A 17,823-nucleotide genomic window follows, 5' to 3' on the forward strand; every position below is an offset into this window, starting at 1 on the left:
AAGTCAAACAACAATGAATCAGACAATGATTACATCTTTTATTAGTATATGACCTTTCATGGTCACAATGTCATTTGACTCTGTCAACTTGTCCGTAGAATAGAGTGTAGTAAGAAAATAATATGCAATAAGATCTAACAATAGAAAAATTACTATTTTCTTTGTCAGTTCTCATAATTTTTCTCAAATACCTAAAAGTCAGAGAAATTGTATGGTTTATCAAAAACCATGATATACTTAAATATGGTGTCGACCATGAGCCCAATGATTCTAACAACACTAAGCTTCATGGTAATATCATGTGTCAAACTTCAATAGAGTGTCAACCATACACATAATGGTCTTGACAACATTGAGTTGAAAGATTTTACCATACCCCAACCACAGTTTTACCATTTGATTTCTTCAGCGTATTATTTTTATGAAAAACTAATTTTGGTCACATATATAAATTGATTTGGAAAATTTAGGGTTTCTCATAATTATTGTTTGATCTAAACTTTAATTTTATATGTTATTAGATTTTGTTTGTTATAATTTCTATTATTTATTCATTGAGTTGCATTGCAGATTGTAATCACATGTTTCTGCAGGTAAAGTTAATGATTTAACTTCTCATTCCACTCACTTGATTTGATCGTGATATTTTCTGTTTGGTTATCATGGATGAGCCAACACATCACTTGTGCTGACAAGGTTTATATTTCAATTACTTAGAAGTTTAATTGCAAATTTAATAAATCTAGTTGTATTTTTGATTAAAAAAATTAGGTTTGCCAAATTAATTGGTAGTAAGATTTAATTTAGCCTGTGCAGATCATGAACCAAAAATTGAGTCATGACAAATATAAACTCAAATTTACGGAAAACGTTATACCTAGCAAGGTAACCATTATTTAAAAAAATTTAAAATTATAAATATGTGTCAATTGTAAAATTTAATAATAATTAGGTTCATTCTTGTTGCTACTCACAGCAAGTGCACCGATCGTACAAGTAATATAATGATTGAATAAGATATCGTTCCCACGAGGATTATACTCAAGCACTAATTCACTATCGCAAATTTAGTTGGACTATCGAAATTGTATTTGGAAACAGGATTTGAATTGAAAAATTAAAATATTAACTATTAAACTAATTACTCGTAAGAATTAAAGACAAGAAAGTAAAGATTTGAATAAACTGATAAAAATAAAAAAGTAGCTAGGGTTTCGATTTCCTTCAATCTCTTTATTACGTTGAATTCCTTCTTTACGTTAATTGTCCTTAGTATCAGTCTAATAAATTCTTTCGCATGTTATTAAAGCTCAATCTCTTGTTACCCTAAAACCTTTACAATCTTGAAAGAACCCTAGTTCCCCAGTTATTCCCCAAGAATGGAAGCATTAAGTTCAAGAATCTTAAAGATTACGCAAACTCTATGTCTATCCCTAGAATCATAAAGCGTACGATGAAATTATCAGATAAGGATCACACACCAACATTCCTATTGTCATGCATTTACCTACGATCATTATATAAGATTCAAGCCTATATAAAGCATTAAAAACAGATAATTTCATTCATGATATAAAGGAAAATTAACATAGCGAATTGTTCAAAGCATAATACATCGATTAAATTTCATCTAACCCTAACTACCTAAAGAACTAGCCAGACATAACAATATCAAGAATGAAAGACAATATAAAAGCTTCCCCAAACTCCATAGGTGATTGGTAAATCTTTAATATCCCCAGTCCAGACTTGATGTTGATCCGTCTCCGCCGCTCACGAACATGAACCGATGAATCTTCCGCCTTCCCTCTACCTCTGAGTACCTAAAATTCTCTTAGAATATGAAAAACTCCTTAATTCTGGCCCCAAATGTGTTTTTGTAAGCCAAGAGTTTGTGCCCTAGATGGATACTTCGAATTGGGCCTAAGTTGGGTTTCTGGGGCGCTTAAGCTTGCTTCATCGCACTTAAGCCCCCTAGAACGGTAATTGCAGAGTTTGCGTTGTGCGCTTAAGCGCGCTCCTCGAGTTGAAGTTTTCTTCTTGGCCCGCGCTTAGGCCCTGAGTTGGGGGCTTAAGCGCCCAGAGGCAGTGGCCTTTGCAGATTTTGGGATATTTATGGGGGCTTAAGCTTCCTCTTCAACAACTTGATGATCTTGATCTTCTTGGATAGATCCTCATATCTTCTGATTTGATCTCCCTTTATCCATATCTTCATATTTGACTCCATTTGTCATCAAATCCCTTAAAAATAGCAAATATTATTTAATTAAGTAATAATCAGATAATGTTCATGATATCCTATTAAAACCCTAGTTTTTGACTTGTTCAACTAGATAATTCATATTATTTTAGTCTATAAAACAAGATAAACTAAAGGTTTATCAATTATTCAAGTCCAAAGTCATTCAGATGCATAGTCATGCAGTAAGCTTTTGTTATAAGAAGTAATTCTAAATATAACAGGTGATTCAAGTGATCATGAATAATTTTTTGAGTTAAGCATATATATGAAATCTTGTAGGAAAACATCGGTAAGAAAAGGAAATTGTATTTTAGTATCACACGCAAAGAACAACACAGTAAAAACCAAATAGATATAGCGAAATAAATGAGAACAAACACTAATTATTTTCACTAAAAGTCCCTCAGGCAATTACATATGGCGCTTGGCAGAAAGGCAGAGAGGATTTTTCTTGTGTTGAGTAATTCCTGGCAACACTTCAGTATCTATGTCTTCCTTTACCAATCCTTTTGGCAATTCCCAATCAAAGGAATTAAGAAGATTAGCTAGGATAAGTTCCAATGTGGCAACCCCCATATGCAAACCTGGGCAAATTCTACGACCTGCTCCAAAAGGAATTAGTTCAAAATCTTGTCCCCTAAAATCTATAGCACTGTCTAAGAATCTCTCAGGATAAAACTCTTCTGGGTCCTTCCAAGCCTCTGGGTCTCTATGAATAGCCCAAGCATTCACATACACTATTGTCTTGGCTGGAATTTGATAGCCATCTATAATGCAATTTTTATTTGATTCTCTTGGCACAAGTAATGGGGTTGTTACGTACAATCTCAATATCTCTTTTATCACCGCCTTCAAATAGGAAAACTTTTGAATATCATCTTCATCCAAGAAATCTTTTTTACCTCCCAAGTTCCAAATTTCTTCTTGAACTTTCTTCATTACTCTTGGGTTTTTTATGAGGGTCGTCATAGCCCAAACTGATGTGGCTGCAGTGGTATCCGTTGCTGCTATAAGTAGGTCCTGTATATAAAGAAAATCACCCGTTATGGGCCATTTTAAGGTAACAATATCAGCTGCAACACATTATAGAATTTGCATTGGTGTATACCAATAGAAAGCTTTCTTGTATCTCCAAAAGAAAAAAAAAAACGAAAGCTCAATTGCAAAAATTAGTTTGTAAGAATAACAAAATGCGTTTGGTTTTATCTTCATTTTCATTTTCTGTTGACATGTTTTTATTATTAATTAAATAATTATAAAAATATCACTTTATTCTAATTTTTGTTTCTTATTTTTAATATTTTGCAAAACAAATGGTAAGAATAAGTGCTTTAACTATTTACATATACTTGAAAACAAGAAATAAAATAAAATAAAATAAAAATAGAATAGGTAACAACCAAAGTTGAAGTCTTTCCCAAGCTACTAAAATATAGTGGAATTGATGCACATTATATTAGGATATTCAAGTGTGATGAAATCTTATATTGGTTGGTGAAAAACTAAGTGGAGACCAAATGGGAGGATCCATAAATCTAATACCTTAAAGTTTTGGATTGAGGCATGATGTCGAACTCACTTGTTACGGTTGGTGTAGCTTAGCCCATTGATGGAGATCCCCTATCATGAGCTTCCCTGGACCCGCCTGACAAAGGTATTAGAGTCCGAGTTCGGCTCGGTCTAGCTTGGTGATTGGTTATAGGTGGATTGAGTACTAGAGCTTGGGGTACTGGGAGAAACTTTTGTTGAGGGGGAGCATAATCAATGTGGTTTTCACACTTGAGGGGGGAGGTTATTGGAATATGCAAATGTAATGAAGTTCCACATTAATTTTGATAATAGACTAAGTGAAATATCTATAAATGAGAGGATCCAATGCCTTAAGGTTTTGGGTTAAAATATGATGTCAGATACACTTAATGTGAATGGTGTACGTTAATCTATTGGTGGTGATCCCAAGCCATAAATTCCCCGAGACCTCTTGGCAACACAATAGTAACGAGTTTTAATTGGATTTGTCTACTCCTCAATTAGTATTGCTCTACTTAACCCACTAAATACTTAAGAAGAATGATTGTTCTAGTGTTTTAATAATTAACATCTATGTAATAAGGGTCCTTTTTTCTTATGGTATTGCAAAAATATTTATCTAATATTACCCATTATAACTATATATTTTGAGGAGTACATAATTATATTATTAAAATTATTTTTCTCTCTCTTTTCACCTTAGCAGACAATGGTGAGGAAAGAAAAAAAATAATTTTAATATTATAATTATGTACTTCCCGGAGTACATAATTATAATAGGTAATATAAGATAAAATTTTTTGCAGCAACATAAGACAATAATTTTCCATATAATAATTGATTACTAGGAAAATTTCTTCAGTGATATGGGTACACTAAATTTTCAGTGTATTTTTCATTCATAATGTAATACATATCTTATTTTTTCAAATCATTAATAAATAATTTTATTTTAAAATTAGTTGTGAGAGTAATTTGACAAAAAAATGAGAAAAGTTCTTTCATCTATATAATAATTAAAGGAAAGAAAAAACAATTTGAATTTAGACACATACCGTAAGGACCCCTTTGATGTGATCATAAGTGATATCAATTGAAAAGGAACGCCGTTTCCTCAGTTGAAGTAAAACATCCACTATATCCTGTTCCTCCACCTGCTGTCTATTCGGATCCAAGTGTTCATCAATAACCACTTGGTAGAATTTATCAAACTCATTGAAAATTCGTTCCAGACGTGTATTTAGACCTGTAACTTTATCAACCCAACCCAAAAATGGAATATAATCTGAAACAAAGAATGCGGTTACCATAGCTTGAAGCTCATTGAACATCTTATGGAACCTTTTTGTTTCAGCTCCTTCATCCACATACCTTCTCCCAAAAGCAATCCTACATATTATAGTGCTTGAAAGAGAAATGAATAACTCACTCAAGTTTGTAACAACAGAAGAAGAAGCATGCCCTGATATCTTTTTGATCATTTGCTTGACTTCAAACTCTCTTATAGAGGAAAAACATGACACACGCTTTGAGCTAAAGATATGGACAACACAAATTTTTCTTATTTCTCTCCAAGAATCATTGTATGGAGAAAACACAATCTCTAACCCATTATAGAACAATTTCTGTTGGCCAAGTAAGTTAGGTCGATCAGAAAACACAAGGTCATTGTCTTTGAGTACCTCTCTGGCAATTTTAGGTGATGAAACAACAATAGCTGGCCTTAAACCGAGTTGAAGGGAAAATAAGGGACCATATATTTTTGAGAGTTTCCATAGTTGAAGATAAAGAACAGAATTGTCTAGTTGATGAAGATTCCCAATTATGGGAAGGCCTCTAGGACCAGGTGGAAGGGGTGGATTGTTAATGGTTCTATGTTTGTGGAAGAAGAACAATAGAAGCAGAGGAAGAGTTAGGCAGAGAAGAAGTAGAAGTAGTGACATCATTGTTGTTTATGACCAACTATATGATGAGGAAGATATGTACTACTTGTCTAGTTGTCTGCACTTTATAGCCCTTGCCTGATTTTTTGCATGGCTGGTGCGGTAATTTGAGGTGCCTGCGGGGGATATTGTAAGGAATCTGAAACGTGTGGCGAATGGTTGCGAGGAAAATTAGAATGGATAATAGCATTTTTTTTTTTTTTTTTTTTTTTGTATATCAATATCATTTCTAATCTTGTAATTTAAGGAACTATAATCTCATTGGTTTATATGATTAAAGGAGGGTTATATAGACAAATTTTTTTATTTTTATTTTTATAAATTTACAAATTATATTATGTCTTACCAGTAAAATTTCTCTTAAAAATATATTACCGGTAAGATATAGTGCAATTTATAAGAATTTATAAATAAAAAGATTATAAATATAATATTCTCTTATATTTATATACAAATCAACCATTATTATTTCTGAATTTGTGTACTAGTATTTTTCTCGCTCTCTATCTCTCGTCATTTTAGTTTGTTTCTTGATATCTAGATTGTCTCATATAAGATCATCTGGCTTTTTTAAGAACATTTTCTTTATTTTCAAGACTCGAACTCGAGATTCATAATTAAAAAAGTCATCTCGGATCCAATAATGCTCAAATCGTATGCATCAGTAATTGATAAACTATAGAATCCTCCATTAACATCAACAATACTTTTATCCCGAAGTAATTGGGGTTGGTTAGAGGTGAAGCAAAATGAAAGATACGAAAGGATAAAAATAAAAATAAAAATAAATAAAATAATAAAAATATAAAAAAAGTAAAAATAAAAAGGTGCAAAATAAGTAAATAAATAAAATAATAAAATAAATAAAAAGAAAAAAGACGGGGAAGGGAAAAAGAAGACGAGGATGAAGAGATAAAAGACTAAAAAAAGATCATATAGAATATAAGAATCTTCTCATGTGGAAAAATGGTCATGTGGTCATGTTATTTGATCACAACCATCTATTGATGATGACATAAGAGAGAGAAAGATATATAATTTTTAAATAAATGATTGTGATCAAATAACATGATCACATGACCACTTTTACACATGAGAGAATCCAAATCCACGGTTCTAACCCTCCGCCATCTAATAGCTTTTCTCTATTCTGTCCTAACGCATACCGTCAGCAAATCTATATTTCATTTCATTAAGTCTTGTTTTACTACCTTCTCCAAAGTAAGTTTCGGTCTACCTCTACCTTTCTTTGTGTCGAGCTTTTGGTAACAAATTTTTGCTCTTACGGGAGCATCGAAGGTCCTTCTCATTACATGCCCAAATCACCTCAATCTATGTTCTCTCATCTTTTCAACCACTGGTGGTACTCATACTTTATATAACCAAATATCTACCTTAACATACTTTAAAAAAAAATTAAGTTGCATTCAAAATTTCAAATACATATTGACAATATCCAAACGCATGGTGTGGATTAGAGACTACCATGTGAATATTGAGTGTAACGAAAAACGAGTGGTTAAGGAATACAGTTTTTCAAAATAATTGTTTATTTTTAGAAAAAAATTCATTTGATAAGGTTTGTTTCATAAAAGTAATTTTAAAAATTAATTTTTTTGAAATTAAATTTAGAGAGCATATCTGAGTTATTTTTATTTTATGTTTTGATTTTTAAGTTATTTTATAAAAAAAAACACATAATTTAATAATTATTGTACCAAACAATCTCAAAAAAATAAAAAAATCAGAACTCAATAAAATTGAAGACACCTAATTGTGTGAATATGAGTTCTGGGGTGCTTTGATTTGACGCGTGGGATTTGTGATTATCTTTTTGTTTTGTTTTTTATATCAACCGTCTCAAAATTCTGCTAAAAATTTAAGATTTATAGATTGAAATTTCATTCTCACATGTAGCAACTGGATCGTGATGTCATGGCAAAAGAGATTAAAGTTTAAAAATAATGGGTAACTATGAAGGTTTATTTAAAAAAATATTAGAAAAATTCTATTTGTTTGAAAATTGATCTTTAAAAAAATAGAAATGGATTCGGGAGTCAATTACAAGTAGAAAATATATTAATACCCTATACCATCTGTTTTAAAAAATGGTTACCTGATATTAATTGTGAAAATTATTGATAAAATTTTAAATATTTATTTTACCCCAGAGAATTGAACTAAATTGATAAAAGAAAAGAAAACTAATTTTTGAAAATTTATTTTTATGCTTGACGGGATGGGCCCCGCTCCGACGTATCCCTCGATGTAATAGGAAACTCAAAGCTACGTTGTTCTGTAAGAAATATTTGTTTGTTGATTGATTTTAATTTTTGAAGATAATTTTAAAGAAAATCATTTGAAAGCTTTGGATTTGATAGTTTTGGACTATCACGCTGTCGCAGCTAAAATAATCCAAAATGATAATTGTAGAATTAACAAGTTGTCTCAAGTCAGCTAATCCCTTTTAAAATAAATTTTATGTAATTATTTTTATTATTGTAAATTTTAAGATTAATTTAAATAAATTTTGAATCATTAAGCCATCACTGCTAAAATGAGTCAAAAAAATAGGGTTAACAAGTCGTCCGAGCTTAACTGACTCCCATTACAATTAATTAATAGCAAACTATTCTTTATTCTTTATTTTTTAAATTAACCCAAAATCAATAATTTTAAGAGTAAACACCATTTTTGGTCCCTGGTAATATCTACGAAATCCTTTTTAGTCCCTGGCAATAAAAAAGGACCAAATTGGTCCCTAACAGTATACAAAAAGGGCCACGTTAGTGATGGAGGAGTTGACATAAGGACTAATGTGGCCTTTTTTTCATAATTTTAGGGATCAATTTGGTCCTTTTTTATTGTCAGGGACTAAAAAGGATTTCGTAGATATTGCCAAGGACCAAAAAGAGTGTTTACTCTAATTTTAAATAAAAAAACTATGATTATTTGTTTGTTTATTTATTATTACTGAATGATTTAAAATCGAAGGGGATTAACAAGTTTTCACAATTAAATTATCCTTTATGATTGTTTTAATATGATAATTTTTATTTCAAAATATTGATAAATTCTGATAGGTTTGAACTTTGGAGTCATCATTAGTATAATAAAATGATGATAATGTACATTATTAAAATATTATAATAAGACCAAGTGGCAAAGTTGTTTCGTAAGGTGCAGACAAAAAAAAAGAATGCTTGCTAATGCCAATCATTAAAATATTTCAATGTTACTTTCATTAGAACCAAGAAATGGATGGTGCACCACCTATACATATTTCCTAGTAAATAACTCAGCCACATCCGCAAGCGTGCTTCATCGAGAGGGATATGTGATATCATTTAACTTTATTATTTTAGTGATGTCTTTACTCTTTAGCGTTTGATGTTTCCGATAACATCAAGAAAAATATTAAACACTAATTGATTCTAAATCATTTTATGAAAACAGTAACAAATACAAGACAAAACTCATGCACCGATGTCAGCATACGGTCTTCCCAAGATACAAAAATAAAACATGCACCCACATTTGATATGGCAGAGGTCAATACTGTTTCAATAATAATTCCGTAATCTTATGATGATAATCATCATCAATAAATCAGGATTTATTATATCAAATCGTAAAAGAATATTAACAGAAATATGGAGGTATATCTATTCCTATAGCAGCGGAATAACTTCGATCTTCACCTTTAAGGTATGTGATCTTCTTCAGTCAAATAACCTTAATCCTTATTCTTTAGTGTGTCATCTCTTTCTTGATGGAAAAAAGAAACTAGGATTGTTATTATTTAATATATTGAGGACCATAACCTTTTATAGTATTTTCCTTTATTGTTGAGCTAGTAAGCTCCCATTATACCTAATTGGTTCAATACTGGTATCCACTCATTTGTCCCACACTTACTTAAGAATCTATTTGAGTATCTTTATTTGATCACTTTAATTTAACCAATATATATTAAATAGCATAATATAATTATTTATACAATATGTAGCCCACAAACATATTAAGAAATATAATTTCCTAACAATCTCTTATTTGAGCTATACATTGACCTGAGATAAATATATCGTATATTTTTAATGTGAACCTGTATGCTATTTATCCGTAGATTTTTCTTTAGATATAATCTGATCCATCTCCTGTTAATATGAGATCGTAGCAAATTCAACACCATTGAAGTAGGCAAACAGAGAACGTTGGGTTTACTAAGTAGCACATTCACAAAAACAAGAACAAAATTACGAATCCAACACCATTGATGAATGATCATATGAAATATTGAGAACCAAATAATATTATACATGTATAAATATAAATATTTTATTTAATATAATATGCATTGCATATTCGTGTCCATTTTTTTTAAAAATGTATCACATATGCGTACTGTATGGTATCAAATACTAATTCTTGTACCCACGCACTATAGTAAGAAAGCAAACACTACAAAAATTGATGCATTTAGTGGAGGTCAAATATGCTAATTGTAGCAGTCAAAAACCTCCACCAAAGATTTTTCTGACGTTCCCCTAAAACGCCAGTATAACATATGTCACAATGTGCTTCCCATTTTTGGCCATTTATGACAGCCACAAATGGCTTCATTTTCTGGCCATTGAAAAACGCTACAAACTGATGTATATAGTGACGTTTTTTAGCCTCCAAAAACTATATGTTGAAATTACTAATCGATACAATTCATGTTTCAGTTGTCATTGTCTTTGGACCTTACATTTGACCAAACCCACAAGTTAAAAAGTAGATATGAAACTGATCCCAATAAGTATCAGCATTAACACATTTCAAATAGAAAAATAATATACTTTTACTGATAACACATTTTTTTCTTTTTTTTCTTCTATGAAATAAAAAACTAAAACAAAGATGAATAAAAAAATCTCATCGAATTTTTTGTATAAAATAAAACATGGGAAAGTATATTTTCATATAAACATTACTAATAACAAACACAAATAACAATTGTGATGAGATAACAAACAATTGTTATTTTCTTTTTTCCTCCAATTGTGAACCAGGAGCTGAATTTTATATTGGCACCATGCAAAAGGTAGATTGTTTTGAGATGAGATAACAAACACCCCTGTCTAAGGGTGTGAAACTACAGTAACTCAGCCAGAGCTTTATCATCTGAAATAACAATTCCATCAAGTAAAATAAATCTGTCTTAAAATCCCACAATTCATAATAGTCTCAACTGATGTATATCCATCACTCATTTTGAAATTAACCCTAATTACAAAACCCAAGTTAAGAGAGATTACTATCTAATGAAGAGCTTCCGTGTGGTGTTGGGATACCTTCTTCACTCCCTTCATCCTGCGAAAGACATTGCACCATTTTAGCATACTTAAAAGAATAAGACACTTACTTTCTCTTAAGAAGTAGTAACTAAGTTCAATATTAAAAATAAGCATATGAAATCATTACCATTGGAATGGAAGCAATACCCAACAAAGCATCCAACTCCGGAGGAATTTGTCCTTCCTTCATTTGTATGTACGCAAGCATTATTGTTTGCAATGTCTTGACATTCTGCTCAGAAGCTACTAGCTTGGTCTTCAAAGTAGTAACTTCACTTCTCAATTGAGAATTTTCAGCTTGATTCATACTTAAGAAAATAGAGCCTAAATGATTAAATCGTCCTATGGTGGGTCCAAATGCAATACTAGGAAGACCACCTAGGCCTAAACCACGAACACGACCAGAGTGCTCTGGTCCCAACACTTTCGCAACCGCATCATTTCTTGAAATTTCAGTAAAATTAGTGCTCTGACTTAATTCTTCATGAATTTTCTCCTGTACATGTAAGAAAAATTCATGAATCTAATATGATAGAAAAATAATTAAGAAACAGTGTGGTCATAGTCTTGCTGGAAGCACCAATTACTGTGGCCATGTCATCAAACATTCAAGTACTTGACCAACAAGAACATTGAAGAATGGAAATTGGGGCAATATGCGATATTCCCCTAAATTTCTACTGACACTTATTTAGGATTTGAATCGTACAAGCAGTGAAGATTCCTTCAGTGCAGCAACAAGAAATGAATGATCTCGAGTGACTTCTTCATTTTTCTAAATGAAGCAATTACTTATACTTGAACTCCATCAACAATTTAATAAGGAATTACAAGATAGGAGAAATAAATACATGTATGGAGCTAGGGACAAATAATAATGATAACTTTGTAAATAATACACAACTAGGATTAGCTAAATTATAATAATAAAGAAGGCAAAGACATCGATTGATGCATTATTATAGTCTAAAAGCAGAAAATATTAGTATGACTTACCACTGTAGTCCTTGCCTCTTCATTAACATATGACCCATCTTTTCTCTTATGCGTTGCAATATAAAGTTCACCTCGACCTACAGCATGTCCGATCTCTTCCTCCTATAAAATATTTACTCTTATAAGATGCAATGTGAATTACATAAGACCTAACAAGACACAACACAAGTAACTTACCATCTCATGTCTTCTCCGAGACAACAGTTTGGATCCCCCGGTGTGTGGAATTGTTTGTTTTTTCCTAACCAAAGCATTCTTCCGGCATAACTCCTATGATAATAACAGGATATTAATAAAGATTGCCAACTTTAAAAAACAATTACAAGCAACCAATATCAAATAAAATTACCTTATAACTTGGTTTCAAATGATAGTCCACAAATGACGACCATTGATCTTTCGGAACACCAGTGGGGACATTAGAAATTAGTTTTTCTCTAGAATCTAGTGGGTCATAATTTTTATACCATAATTTTAACTTGCGATTCTTGAACCTTCTTCCCATGGTAAGTAGACAATAACGCTTTGCAATTGCTTCTGGAGCTTGAAACTGAAATAGATTCTTTACCCAAAAAAAATATATATATCAGTCAATACTAAACAATAAAAAAATATAGAAGTAACAATAATATACATAATTAATTTTATTTTCCAATATGTATAATTAAGACAAGGCCATGAATATGGCTGTTGGGAACTAAACAAAAAACTTGGCCACCTTCCCATAGTATCTGCATATGAAAAATGTTACTTGGAAGCACAAAAAGAAGGTACAGCTAGGAAGGGGTAAAATAGAAAATTCTAGTTGGAAGGAACACGAAAAATCAAAAAAATGCAGCAAGGCTTCCAAATCTATTGTATGAAAGCTATAAGACAGGAGATTAAACAACGACTAGGTAATATTTTTTTACCACACAAAAAGGCAACATAACTGAAATACAAATGATCCAAATGAAAGGCCAACAAGACTACAAGAATAAACAGCATATTCGAGATTAACAATAATAAAGTTCTAATGTTAGTCCTGTATAACATGAAAGCCGATTAACCTAATAACAAAAGAGAAAAAGAAACCTAAAACCACAGTTTTTCAAAGTCTCATTCATTCAAAACTCTAAGATCTTTCACACACTTAGTCAATGAGAATTGAAGCATATTGCATTACTGAGACATATTTTCTTCTCCATGAAGTTGACTTTCAGTATTACATATAGTTATGAATTCATTATCTACATCCTCCCTAGCCAATGTTATGCTGCCAGCTTCATTTGAAAATAAATTGCTTAAGTCTTGCTCTTGGTATGGCTCAGTCTCACATATGACATCTTCTGTAACTTCTCCCATATCATATAAATCCCTTGGCATCATGTGCACAACAACACTCCAACCTTTATTTACCTCATCATCCACGTAATACACTAATTGTGCTTGTGAAGCTTCAATATAGGGGTCATGCTCTTCACGTTCACCAGTGTGAATGCATTGGGAAAAGTTCACTGAAGTAAATTGCCAAGCATCCTTTCTAATTCCTCTATCTCGTGTGGTATCTGCCCATTTACACTTAAATAGGGTAACTTTGAAAAATCCGTAATAGTTGAGCTCAATTATATCTTCCAACTTTCCATAGTATGGCAAATCTGCCCTCCTCAAATTTGCATCAGCATTACTTGCAACACATGATGTGTTTGAAGTTAGAAAAACTCCACTATTTTGAGTTTTCAAACCCTTATCCCTATCTAAAGTCCTAAACTTGAACCCGTTGATGTTATAAGCAGTATATCTTCGTGCTTGCAGCAATGGACCCCTTGCCAAAAACTTTAATTGATCTGACACTGAATTTATAATGTCGGGATTCATAACCTAAATTAAAGTAAAATTATTTTAGTCATAAAAATATGTTTAATTTTTTTTTTTTTTTTAAAAAAGAATTTATTTTACCCGTTGAGGAAACCAATTTGCAAATTCTTTAGTAACTATCCTTTCAATCTCTGTAGTCGAAGGTCTTCGCCTTTTTGCCCTCCTCTTAATGAAGGTTCTAAATTCACTTCAAAAAAATATTCATGTTAATATTGCATGGCAATATTCGTACTCTTACCACATGAAACATGTTAAAACACTTACTCAACATACGGAAGGATTTCTGAACAATTCAGCAACAAATATCGATGTGCTTGTATTTTCTCTAATGGAGTAAGAGTGAAAGCTGATGAACTTCCCACCGGTCTACCCAATTGAGGATAGATAGAGGACATTCGAGATATTTCATTATCATTTGGACGATCATCAACACGTCGACCTCTATTTATCCTTGACTCAACTTCTTCATATTGTGAATACATATTCAGCGTCTCTTCGGCTAAATAAGCTTCACTTATAGAACCTTCTGGTTGTGCCCTATTCCGTACAAAGGACTTAAAATGCCCTAATACCCTATGATAAAAAAACAATAATATAATCAAGGCATTCACTTAATATGTTTTTACCACACAAAAATAATATATGAGTTAAATACAGCAAAAAGTTTGTACCTCTCAATTGGATACATCCAGCGGTAATATACTGGGCCTCCTAATTTTACTTCTTGAACAAGATGACAAGTTAAATGGACCATCACCGTGAAGAACGATGGGGGTAAGAGGATTTCCAAATGGCAAAGAGTGAGCACAATTCGATGTTGCAACTTATCAAGGTCCGAGACATTCAATCTTTTAAAACATAATTCTTTGAAAAATGCAGATAACTCTACCAACACCGCAGTCACCGCATCAGGCAAAACATAGCGTATAGCTATTGGAAGCAAATGTTGTATGATAATATGACAATCATGACTCTTCAAACCAAATATCTTACCATTTTTGTCATCAATGCAACGAGATATATTACTTGAGTAACCATCTGGCATCTTTACATTCTTCAACGTTGTGAGAAATATCTTTCTTTGCTCTCTTGTCATTGTAAATAATAAAGGAAGAAATTTTCCATCTTCAAGTGGCCAAAGATCTTGTTTTATTCCCATATGTTTTAGATCTTGGCGAGCTTCATGATGATCCTTTGATTTGTCATCTTTGATTAAGGTATATAACACATTATCACACACATTCTTCTCAATATGCATTACATCTAGATTATGGCGTAAAAGATTACCCTTCCAATAAGGAAGATCAAAGAATATGCTCTTCTTTCTCCATTGTTTTGGTCTATCTTCTGAACGACCTCGTTTCCTTCTACTATTTGACTCAAGGTTGCTTCCAAAGGTTACATTGATATCATCAAGTTGCTTCAGAATCTCTGATCCAGACAACATTATAGGCGGATCCCTTTCTTCAATTGTACCATCAAAGTGCTTCTTCATCAATCTAAATTTATGACCCCTCTCTAAAAATCGTCGATGACCCATAAAACACCATTTTTTGCTATATTTTAATCGACATGAGGTTGCATCAATATTACAAGTTGGGCAAGCAAATTTAGTGTAAGTGTTCCACCCTGATAAAATACCAAGCCCAGGAAAGTCACTAATTGTCCATATAAGAGCTGCTTTCATTCTAAACACTTCATTCATAGAAGAATCATAGGTTTCCACACCTTCATTCCATAGCTCATTCAACTCCTTGGTTAGAGGTTGTAAGTACACATCTATATTATTCCCCGGCATTCGTTTACCCGGAATGATCATAGAAAGAATTAAGGAAGTTTGCTTCATGCACTCCCAAGGAGGACGATTATATGGAATTAAGATCACTGGCCATATGCTATAGTTGTTACTCTTGATTCCATAAGGATTAAAACCATCAGTGGCTAGACCAAGGCGGACATTTCGCGATTCCGAAGCAAATTCAGGGTGAAGTTGGTCAAAACTCTTCCAGGCTTCTGCATCTCTTGGATGCCTCAATAATCCATCTGGGTTATTCGCCAAAGCATGCCATCTCATGGACTTTGCTGTTTTAGAACACATAAATAACCTTTGCAACCTTGGTTTCAATGGAAAGTAACGCAAAACCTTTGCCGGCAGCTTTTTTCTACCAATAGTCGGTTTATCTCCTTTTTCCTTACCCTTTGACTTCCATCTAGAAGTTTTACAATGTTTGCATATCTCCGATTTTTCATCTTCACCCCAAAACAACATGCAATTTTTTGGACAAGCATCTATCTTGTTATAATTAAGACCAAGTTTGTAGATGATCTTTTTTGCCTCATAGAATGAATCAGGAATTTTTGCATATTCAAATGCATCTTTTAGCAATTCCAATATTAATGTCATTGCCTTGTCAGTTACACCACATAGGCACTTTATGTGGTACAATCTTAACAAAAAAGATAATTTTGAATACTTCTGACACCCTTCATACAATTCTTGGCTACCATCTCTAATCAAGTCAGTAACATCTTTGCGTTCTTCATCAGGCATGTTATGTGCGGACACCATCGATTCAGGTGAAGTGGTGGGTTGTGATGCATGTTGTTTGTTGACCCCAAATGCTTCATTTATCATGTCTAGTACTGGGTTTTCATTTTGTAATGGCTCTTCTATTACTTGAGTGTCACTTAACATCACTGTTTCATATGTTTCACCATGCCATATCCAAACTTTGTAATTTTTTGGAAATTGCTTGCAAATCAAGTGATCACGCACAGTACCTTTTGTTTCCCATTTATTAAAACCGCATTTAGGGCATGGACACTTGATTGCGCCATTGATAGACCGTTTCTCAAATGCAAAATCTAGGAACTTATCTAACCCGTGTAGATATTCAACTGAATTTCGCGGCATATCAATCCATGATTTGTCCATTTTTATGACCTAAATCCTCAAATATGTCACGTAATGATTTGAAAATAATATAAATTTCAAACAAAACTCAAAATTCAAAAAATATAGGCAAAATTGAACCAATAAAGAAAACACTCAACATATAATCATCACATATTCAAAGGGAAACAAATGACTAAAATAAAATATTTCGTGCAGATATTTTTAGTAAAAGTAAACTAGCAACAAGCACTAAGATACTTAAACTACTATCAAGCATAAGAGGAATTACTAGCCAATAAGTACAACTTTGACAGCAAAGAGAATAATGTATGTGCATGTGTAAACAGTAAACAGAAAAAACTAGACAACAACATACGTCAATATTTTTTTTTTAAAACTGCTCACCAATACCATGCTCCAAGTTAAATAGACAATATATATAAACCTTTGAAAGAAAATACCTCTTGTTTTCTTGCTTTCAACTTCAAATCCTTCAACTTCTCAAAACAACTGCATGTACCGTTTAAGAAAATATTAAAAATATATTCAAGGTAAGTATAAAATTAAGAAAGGTCTATTAATATAATTAATTTTATTAATAATTAAGTTGAACATGATATTTATATAAATTAGAGATATAAAACAAAGCAAAATCCAGGATACGAGATACGGCCAACTGGGAACTACAGATACATTATAAATTCATAACAGAAGACAAAAACAAAAGAACAATCTCCTCACCAATATAGATGAAAACAAGAGCAATCTGCCTAACATTTTGTAAGACTAATATAATAGTAAAACTTGATTTTAAGTCAAGCGAAAAAAATTATACATACACAAATGATAGGTCCAAATTAAAGAAAGAAGCACTAGATATATATAAAATGGATGAACACAAATATCAACTTCAATCTTGAAGTTGTTGACAGAATTTAATTGACGCCTTGATAACATTCAATTTGGCCATAGTTCTCTCTTATGAAAGATCAAATGCCAATGAAAATGAGCTGACCTTGA

At 32.1% G+C, this 17,823-nt stretch overlaps 3 protein-coding genes across 3 annotated transcripts; all 3 read right to left on the bottom strand.

Annotated features, from left to right (window-relative positions):
• Positions 1-1,592: 1,592 nt before the first annotated feature.
• LOC133307347 (cytochrome P450 71A1-like) lies at positions 1,593-5,729 on the bottom strand. The gene is made up of 3 exons (XM_061507846.1): positions 4,828-5,729; positions 2,658-3,262; positions 1,593-2,241 (listed from the first exon to the last, which is right to left on the bottom strand). Exons 1-3 carry the CDS (start codon positions 5,716-5,718, stop codon positions 2,175-2,177), a joined length of 1,563 nt encoding a protein of 520 aa, XP_061363830.1. The 5' UTR covers positions 5,719-5,729; the 3' UTR covers positions 1,593-2,174.
• A 5,272-nt stretch (positions 5,730-11,001) lies between these two features.
• LOC133307343 (uncharacterized) lies at positions 11,002-12,555 on the bottom strand. The gene is made up of 5 exons (XM_061507842.1): positions 12,400-12,555; positions 12,228-12,320; positions 12,051-12,152; positions 11,182-11,550; positions 11,002-11,070 (listed from the first exon to the last, which is right to left on the bottom strand). The coding sequence occupies exons 1-5, from the start codon at positions 12,553-12,555 to the stop codon at positions 11,002-11,004; spliced, it is 789 nt and encodes a 262-aa protein (XP_061363826.1).
• Positions 12,556-13,211: 656 nt separating this feature from the next.
• On the bottom strand, positions 13,212-16,842 carry LOC133307344 (uncharacterized). The gene is made up of 4 exons (XM_061507843.1): positions 14,579-16,842; positions 14,181-14,480; positions 13,989-14,085; positions 13,212-13,910 (listed from the first exon to the last, which is right to left on the bottom strand). The coding sequence occupies exons 1-4, from the start codon at positions 16,840-16,842 to the stop codon at positions 13,212-13,214; spliced, it is 3,360 nt and encodes a 1,119-aa protein (XP_061363827.1).
• Between the last annotated feature and the right edge of the window lie 981 nt (positions 16,843-17,823).

Source organism: Gastrolobium bilobum, unplaced genomic scaffold (assembly GCF_033153095.1).
Source record: "Gastrolobium bilobum isolate Gb01-03AN ecotype WA unplaced genomic scaffold, APGP_CSIRO_Gbil_v1 utg24366, whole genome shotgun sequence".
NCBI classification, from domain to species: Eukaryota; Viridiplantae; Streptophyta; class Magnoliopsida; order Fabales; family Fabaceae; genus Gastrolobium; species Gastrolobium bilobum.